Source organism: Haemorhous mexicanus, chromosome 12 (assembly GCF_027477595.1).
Source record: "Haemorhous mexicanus isolate bHaeMex1 chromosome 12, bHaeMex1.pri, whole genome shotgun sequence".
Classification (NCBI taxonomy): domain Eukaryota; kingdom Metazoa; phylum Chordata; class Aves; order Passeriformes; family Fringillidae; genus Haemorhous; species Haemorhous mexicanus.
This window is the reverse complement of record NC_082352.1, coordinates 4,477,379-4,486,286: the sequence shown is the minus strand read 5'-3', so window position 1 is coordinate 4,486,286 and position 8,908 is coordinate 4,477,379. Positions and strand designations below refer to the sequence as shown.

Here is an 8,908-nt window from a genome sequence, read left to right as displayed (position 1 = left end):
TATAAATGGATGAGTCACTGTCACAGAAAATGTAACAGTTTCAATTAAGAAACAGAAAAACATTAGAGAAGTTAAAGAAAATACTTGATGACTGACAAGGAAAAGTATCTTTGTGGTAAATGAGCTGAGTAAAACTGTTTGCCCAGACTAACCCTCAGAATTTTTCTGCAAATATGATTTATTTTCCTCGGGGCTTTACAAAAACAAAACCCCTCCACAACATCAGCCAGCCATAAAAATGGTAAATATAAATAATTGTATCTACATTACTGAGCTCTGCAACTGTATTAACAAATCTAATTATTCACAAGTCTTTTGCAGATCTAAAACATTTTCAAGCAGGTCTATGTGCATAGGGCCTTAACTTGTTTTTTCTCTACATTAAAAAAATCCCACTTTTCCAACAGTATTGTTTTCACTGCCTGCACACTTGAACTTGTTCCAAACTTGCCTGCCTTATTAAACAGATGATTTTGAGACCTGCCCACTGCAAACACACACACCTGTATATTGAAGTGTACATTTCCCACTCAGGGAGCTGCAAACACACCTTGCTCCCACACAGCTTGAGATGTGAGCACATGTGTAGATATATATAGTAAGTATATGCTTGTTTGGGCAGAACAAAAGCGATACAAAACAAAGGGTCTGGAAAATATCAAGGGCAAAAAGAACTTTTCTCCGCAAAAAGTGATGTATTTTATAACAACAAACACACCAATGAAATAGCGCAAAACCTTCCTTTGACATTTAACTCTAAGATCCAGATGTTTCCTAGTCTGCCAGCATTTAGGATTTCTTTTCCAATAGTAAGTTAGAAAAGAAAAATTAACCAGGAAACTATGAAATTTAGAATTTTGCCTTAATTCTAATTGTCAAGAGAACTGTTGATACTTTTTTGGGATGTCTTTGGCATTTCTTCCCCTTGATCTCACAACATTCTAAGGAGGCAAACCACACGGCAGCTAGGGTCGAGATGGGAATACACTGCCAGGTGCTAATTAACAGCCTGGGAACAATTAGAAGATGCCAATCAGTACAGAGGCACACCGCCATCAACTCCGATGCCTGTGGGGCACTGGCCAACTTCACCAGAATGACAGAACATTATTCTGAGTTGGAGGAGACCCACAGGGCTCATGGAGTCAGCCCCTAGGCGAGCGGCGCATACGAGGATCGAACGCAGGGGCAGTGCCAGGTACGCCCAGGACACCGCCCGGCCCGGGCGCACCGAGGCTGCGCTGTGCCTCCCGCTGGGGCCGGGACGAGCTCCCAGCTCTGCCCGTGCGGAGCCTCGGCCGGGAAACGCGCTTTCGGCTTCTCCGCCTCGGGCTGAGGGAGGTGCTGGAAGTACGGTCGGGCCCCCGCTTCCCACCGGGGCGGGCACGCCACCGCCTCGCCAGCCCGCGGGCCGGGCAGGGCGGCCTCTCCACTCGTCCCCCCCCCCCCCATCGGAGAGGGGAAGACGGCTCTGGGGGCACAGCCGGCGCGGCGACACGCGTGGCCGCGACAGCGTTTTCCTTCAGCGCAGGGACACCCTGCGAGCGGCCGTGACAAGACCCCGGCCGTGGCCGAGCTCCCTCGGGCCCGTGCTCGGCTCCCTCGGGCCGCGGCCGTGACCAGATTCGCTTCGGCCGTAGCCGGCTGAGGCAGTGACCGGGCTCCCTCAGGCCGTGGCCGTGCTCCCGCGGGTCCGTGCTCGGCTCCCTCAGGCCGCGGCCATGGCGGGGCTGGCGCGGAGCCCGCAGGCCGCGCAGGGCCTCGCCCCCGCCCTCCACAAACCCCTCGGGGCGCGGCCCCGCCCCCGGCGGGCGCTGATTGGCCGCGCGCGCTGCCGATCCCGCGGCGGCTGCATCACCCGGGGCGGGGCCGCCGCGCGCGGTGTCGCAATCGGCGCTCGCCGCACGCGCACGGTACCGAGCGCGGCCCGCCCGGCCCCTCCCGCCGCTCGCGCCGCTCAGGTAAGCGCGGGGGGCGCGCGCCGGGGCCGGGGGGCCGCGGCCGCCCCCGCCCGCCGGGCCCCGCTCGGCAGCGCGTGATGCAATCGGCGGGCGGCCCCGGCTCCCTCCCCTCCCCTCCCCCGGTGAAGTCACGGCTTGGCAGCGCCGGGCACCCTCGCGCCCCGCTCGGACGGGGGAGGAGCGGCGCGGCCTCGGCGGGCGGGCGGCCCGGGGAGGGCGGCGGCGGCGCCATGGGCCCGCCGGGGAGGGCCGGGCCGGGCCGGTCCCGGTCCCCGCGGTCGGTCGCGGCCCGGGGGCGGGGGGAGCGAGGCCGCGCCGGGGCGGCTCCGGGGGCGCTCGGCGGCGGGGCCGGGCTGCCGCTCACGGCCCGGCCGGGGGGCAGCCGGGGAGCGCGGCCCGGTACCGCCCGCGGCGCGTCGGGGCAGACGTGTCGGGCTCCTCGCGAGTGTCCGTAGCTCCAGGGGCAGGTTCGAACCCGGGGCTTGGGCAGGCAGGGAGCTCCGCGTCGGCCTTGGCGCTGACATCCGGCAGGAAGAGCCCCAGCTCCCTAACGGTGCCGTGCAGAGCCTCTTCGCAAAGTATAAGCGCTTGTCATTTGTAAAACTTTGGGTTTTAAGGAATTGGTTTATCGTTAGAAGTCACAGCTGTCGTTTTAATTCGCAAGACAGTATTTTGATACCTCCTTGCCTCCCAGCGTTTGGGGTTCTGTCATGTTAAAATACATGTTTATGTGTTCTGTTCCAGTCCGTTAAGAATGTCAGAGTGTATTTGTCTTTTAAGATGTGTATTAAAAATGGAGATTCTGAAATAAATGTGGAAAAGTAATGTTGTCAGCTATGACAAAAATTAGGATTGAGCTACCTAGTGTCAAAAGCGTTGTGTCCCAGTTAGCACCATCTCCTGCAAACCTGTGAGTGTCACCCACGCAGGAGTCGGTTGTTCAGCACATGTGTGCCTGGAGTTCCGTGCCACTGTCCGTAGTAGGGGTCATTGGAATCCAGACTCGGATCCTATCACGGTATTCCTAGTGGAGTCTGAGAGAGGTCCCTATTGCTGTTCACATTGGGACCGGTTTTGCATTTGACAAGACAGCTTTGTGAATTTGAGCAATAAAGTTATTCTGACTGATGATCAGAATCACCAAAGTCACACCTCAGTAATGGAGCAGAGAGAATACTTTGTATTTTTTGCTACCAAGTTAAAAAAACAAATACTGATTGAATTGGCAAAACAGTATTGGGGTTTTTTTGTTGGTGGTGTTTTTTTTTTTTTTTTTTTTCCCAAGCAAAGATTTGGAAGTCTAATGTCTTTACTTTTATTTTTTGTATGTGTGAAAGCAAATGAGGGCCTTCATTGCTTCATTGGTCCCTGAGGAGTACTGTGAGACAGTAAGAAACATCTTTCTGCCTGAGAAGATACCTCTTGAGTTACCAGCTATTATGCTGTAGTGGGTGGCCAGTTGGTTTCCTGGGTGGCCAGTTGGTGGCCCAAGGAGAGAACCAGGCAGTTCTAACTGGCCACTGGAAACAGTACCATGTGTTGGGTGGAACCAGCCTAGGGCTGTTGCTGAGCTGAAGCTCATGAGCAGCTTTATGGGAACAAGATGCTGGGAAACTGGGCTGGCTCTCTGAGGAGTTGTCTCCTGCTGTGCTGGGGCTGTCAGCAGTCGCAGGAAAGCAACCTGTGTGGAGGGCGTGGAGCAGCTGCGGGTGTGTGCACGGGTTCTGAGAGGTTTGAGCCCAATCTGCCTCCCCTTCATGGCCTCTCCCAGTGACCATGTCCTTCACCTCACCCTTCCTGAGAGTCCCCTCTGTGTGTCTTGTACCTGCTGCCTTTAAATCTCCTTGCAGTCTCTGCTGAAGGATGCCCATAGCACCTGTTGCTACCTGGGACAGCCTTCTGACAGATGGTGATAGGCATCCAGCCTCCAAATACCAGGGGGAAACGAGTTCCAAGCCTCAGCTGGCACTCTGTAGCTCTGTGATGCAGTTCAGTGCTAATTAGTGCTACTTGCTCTGCATATTCTTTGGAGCAGGACAGGAATCCAGGTGTCACCTGTCCCAGTTAAGGGTTCTGATCATCAGGCCAGATAAGAGCATGTCTCACTCAAGAAAGAGCAATTTAATAAAAAACAAATCAGTTCCAGTGGGAAGGAACTGAGGGAGGTCTGTTCTAGCAGGCAGGGCTGGAATTCTTGCTTGAGAAGTGTGACACTGGTTATCTTCTCTGCTTATATCCACGTACTGGCCAACTAAACTACTTCATTAATATTAGGTTTAATGGAACAAATAGTCTTTTCATTGAATCATAGGGAAATTTAATAGAGATAGGAAAGAAGTGTTAATGCAGTATAAATAGTTTTGATAGCATAGAGAGAAGTAGCACATGGAACCTGGTGATGTGAAGAAACTTGTTACGTGTCAGGTGGGGTTTCTTTAGGGGCAGGAGCCACCCCTTCCTCTGTAGTAGGAGCACAAAAATCAGGTTGTGAAAATGGTGTGGGTTACATAACTGGGCTGTCCAGGTGAACTTTGCAAACACTGAAATATTTTGAAGCAGAGGGGCCAGCAGAGCATTCTGTTTGATTTGGAAAAGGTGTCAAAAATCTACTTGTCAGAGACAACCTAAGAGAACTGTATACACTTTGAGGGCTGCAGAAATCCTCTGTTGTAAAATATAGTGCAGACAAGGCCAGTGTATGCTCTAAGAGGAGCAGGCACTTACACCTGGACTAAAAATGTCTGTGCAATTACACATGCACAGCTGCTACAACCGGCCCTGCCAGTTTGGTGCTGGGGCACAGGAACACCTTGTTAGCTGGGTGTTCAGTGTAGCTGCCCAGCCTAACTGCTTGTTAGGTCAGCATCTGAGACTGAAACATGGTATGCAGAAGTTGTTTTAAGGGTTGCAGTTGGGGAAAATACTAACACAAAGGTGTTAGATACTATGTATTTAGATTCAGCTCCACAGATGTCAGAAAGTGGTGATGGTCTCATTCTGCCCTGAAATGGGAAAATGAAAAGATTTCTTGATAGGAAGGGTGTGGGTATACTCACACATCTTCACAAGTGGGAAGACCTCTTGGTGACAGAGAATGTTAATTTTGAGTAACATTCAAGCCAAATTTAGTGGGCTTTTCCATGAATGTTATTGAACCACACTCTGCAGCTGCATGTCATTGTGGCTCCTTCATCTTGGAAGAAAATATGCAGTTGATCTGCACAGTTGAATTTTAACATTTTAATGGTAGCCCATCTGAAAGTAAAACAGCAACACAGACTGCTGAGAAAAACAATCAGGAACAGTACACAGCTGATGAACCTGTGAGTTTAGAAGGACCAGTGACACACGGGAGCTCACTACAGACCTCTCACACATCCCTCCATTCCTCAGCCATCCATCTGCTGTTATGGATGTGAGAGATGTTCCTGGGCTGGACACTGCCCATCCTGGCAGTCAGCTCTGCCCAGTGCTGCTGCAGCTGCTTGCTTTTCCCCAGCCCTCTGGAGCATGTGTCACACTGGTTGTGTGATACTGCACGTCTGTGCGACAGTGCTGGGCAGCACTGCTGCCACAGTCTGACCTTGCAGTAGGATTGTTTAGTGCCACTTAAATGCTTTTCTTCAACATGACAATCCACACTGATTTGACTGATCACTGGGTATTTTTCATGGGAGCCATAGGTAGGTGTTTCAGGAGCTTAGGACCATCCTGTTGTCCTTCCCCTCTTCTCTCCCAGCCATACAGGAAGTCATCCTGTGAGATGAGAAGAGAAGGGGACCAGCTGTTAGCCTTGCCAGGGCCATGGCCCTGCAGCTGTGGTGGAATCCTCCTTGTGCCACCAGTAGGGCCAGGAGCAGGCTGACCTCAGCAGCGGGAGCACGTGAGTCAGGTGAGAGGATGTCTCGCTCATCAGGATGGTTTGTGTGCTGCACAGGAGAGTGGACAATGACCAGTGCACGAACCACGCAGGTGGCTTTATTTGTGGATGAGTCAGCTGTGGTTGCTGTCTTTCAATGGGTGACAGTCCTCTGTTGTAGTGATCTACACTGCCATCAGCCTGTGCTCCTGTCCCACCTGCTTGAGTGATACTGTTACAGGCTCAGCTGCTTGTGGTAGAATGTCTCCCAGACATGGCCTTTGCAATGCTCTACTTTTTCCATAGATTTATACTTCCACTCAGTACCAGTAGACCTTATGACAGCCATCAATTTGAACATCATCTTCAAAACAACAAGTGCTGTAAGGTGGTTGAGAAAAGGTGGACAGGCTGAGCACCCTTGCTCCAGAGAAAAAAGATCAGGGAGGAATTTGTCTGCGGATACACCCAGAGATGTGGTCCGAAGAGGACAAGGATCAAATACCCCTGTTGGTCAAGAGTCAGGCTGTTAATAGGTTTAAGCCACAGAAGGAAAACTCCAGTCTGAAAACTAAGAAAATTGTATAACTGGAGGAAAAGTTAGACAGTGGAACATGTTGCCAAGACAAGAGGTTGTGAAACTGGAGATATTTGAGGCTAGGCTAGACACCCATCCATCAGGGATGGCTTTGGAATAACTGAGTGAAGCCAGTGAACAATTCAAACAGCTTGACTAGATGACCCAGTAATAGTCCCATCCAATCCAAATATGTTGGAGACTTCAGAAATGTAGTTGGCAGCTTGTCCACTTCCAGCACAGTTACGATGTGTTACTGCCAGATGTACCATCAGTACTTTATGCTAAAGTCAGTGATGTATAAGATTGTAGCTGAATCTTAATAGCTTTTTTTTCCCCTACTAGGTTCACCTTGCTCTTAATCCATGTGAAGATCCGTTGGAAACACCTTCTAGAAACCCAAGAGTTTTCAGTCTCCTTATAAATTCTGCTGTGTCCAAGAACAGCCTGCCCAAATGAGCAAGACATCCCAACAGAACCCCACCACAGATGCGAGCGGAGTAAGTGTGATTCACACTCAAGCACACTCCAGTGGTTTGCAGCAGGTTCCCCAGCTGGTGCCAGTTAGTCCTGGTGGTGGAGGCAAAGCTGTGCCTCCGAGCAAACAGGGAAAGAAGAGTTCCTTTGTGGATAGAAACAGTGATGAGTATCGTCAGCGCAGAGAGCGGAACAACATGGCAGTGAAAAAGAGCCGCTTAAAAAGCAAGCAGAAAGCACAAGACACACTGCAAAGGGTCAACCAGCTTAAAGAAGAAAATGAACGTTTAGAGGCAAAAATTAAACTCCTGACCAAGGAGCTGAGCGTACTGAAAGACTTGTTCCTTGAGCATGCCCACAATTTTGCAGATAACGTTCAGCCTGTTGGCACTGAGACCACCACAACAAATCCAGAAAACAGTGGACAGTAGAAACCTGCGACCTTATGAAACAAACTCTTGAGCTGCAGCTTGTCTGCAGTGCCCGTGCAGTAACCCAGCAAAAACTGTACCTTTAGTCATTGTTTTGTGGAGATTTTCTTCTTTGAGATTTAACACTGAAGATTTGTAACAATTAAACCAGAAACTGGTTAACTGTTTGTTTTAAATATTTTTCTCCTCAAAGATTTATGCAGATCTGAACTCCTAGCTAACAAGGAATGTAATATTTAGGAGATAACATTTTCACAGAAATATTCACTTACCATTTTAGACTTTGCATAACGGGAGGAATCCAGCAGGATGGCTCACTGTAGTATCAGAAACTTCTGATTGAATAGAACATTTTTAAAATACCTGTTAGAGTATTTTAGCCCTTTGTTTTCTCCATTACATATTACAAACTGCAAAGGCTGTGGAGAATTTTTGCTTTTTACTTTAAATCTGTAGAATTTAAGTTCTGTGAAGCACCACGTAGGTCTCTCCTGCCCAGTTATAGTTAATGGGGAGGTTGTAGTAGTAGTGAGCTGGGATGCTTACCAATGTTCACCAGAAGAATAACAATATGCTCTGATGATATGTACAGGCAGTTGGTCTCCAAATGGCACGTGAAGCATCATGTACAAGAGGCAAAGCAGCACACTGACAAAGCCTTTTATTTAAGCTTGTATTTCATATTGCTCACATAGTGACTGGGGCCTTATGAGAACAAGAGCTTTCTTTTCAGAAAATTTCAAAATGCTACCAAAAATCTGTGCCCTACAAAATTGCATTCTTGCTGGGAAGGAAGTATTGGGGAGAACAAAAAGTGCAGCTTGGCTTAGCAGTGGAAGGGGCAGGACAGCAGGTGTTGAACTGGGATGTATGGATCACTGCTGGCTGACATTACAGAGATTTACAGTGATTTTGAAAATAAATGGCCCTAGTAACTGATTCAGTGAAATTTCTACAGCCATCATACATCTGTGTGAAGGAGTGTCTTTAGCCTTGTTTTATTTCCATAGAAGTTTTTCTGTAGCAACTTTTTTATTGCTGCTGCTTAGTCTTTGCCATGATCCATAATGCAGTGCTATGTGCTATACTGAGGATTTAAACAAAGTAAAGCAGGAACTTTGATGTAACTTTAATTTATTTTAATTTTTAAATATTTCATTGATGGTATGGTTATTTTACATTTAACCTGTGTGTCTGTCTTGTAGATTACTACACTGTCTCTTAATTTCCCTCTTACACTACCTTTGTCCACAGATTATTTTGGAGGATGCTTGTTTGCTCTGTATCTGCACTTAGGAAAAAACTTGGATGTTATCTCTATGAAGATACTGTTAGAGAATGAAACCTTGAAAAGTTCTTTTTTGAATTTAAACTTTTAATACATGTGGAAAACTTTGATGGATTGTTTTGGATTATGTTAGACTTTTTACAGATATGTTTTTTCATTCTAACTGCATCTGAAGTTGGTAGGGTTGAAATACCAGGAGCTAATAAAAATGTTTTGCTTGTAGTGGCCTCATTTTTCCCATCCCTTTTCTATCTCCCTCAAGTGCAGAGTTGCCCAAGTCACACAGCTGTCTTGGAGAAATCAGTGCAGTAGTCT

At 48.6% G+C, this 8,908-nt stretch overlaps 1 protein-coding gene across 2 annotated transcripts; it reads left to right on the top strand.

Moving 5' to 3' along the window:
• The first annotated feature begins 1,841 nt into the window (after positions 1–1,841).
• Positions 1,842–8,815, top strand: CEBPG (CCAAT enhancer binding protein gamma). Of its 2 annotated transcripts, XM_059857814.1 has the most exons (3): positions 1,877–1,961; positions 5,701–5,853; positions 6,743–8,815. In XM_059857814.1, exon 3 carries the CDS (start codon positions 6,853–6,855, stop codon positions 7,303–7,305), a length of 453 nt encoding a protein of 150 aa, XP_059713797.1. In that variant the 5' UTR covers positions 1,877–1,961; positions 5,701–5,853; positions 6,743–6,852; the 3' UTR covers positions 7,306–8,815. The 2 variants fall into 2 exon arrangements, with proteins under 2 accessions (XP_059713796.1, XP_059713797.1); XM_059857813.1 differs by lacking the exon at positions 5,701–5,853 and having other exon boundaries at positions 1,842–1,961.
• Positions 8,816–8,908: the final 93 nt, after the last annotated feature.

Bases quoted from the DNA above. Each gene is read 5' to 3' on its own strand.
- CEBPG (XM_059857813.1), top strand. From the start codon at position 6,853: ATGAGCAAGACATCCCAACAGAACCCCACCACAGATGCGAGCGGAGTA.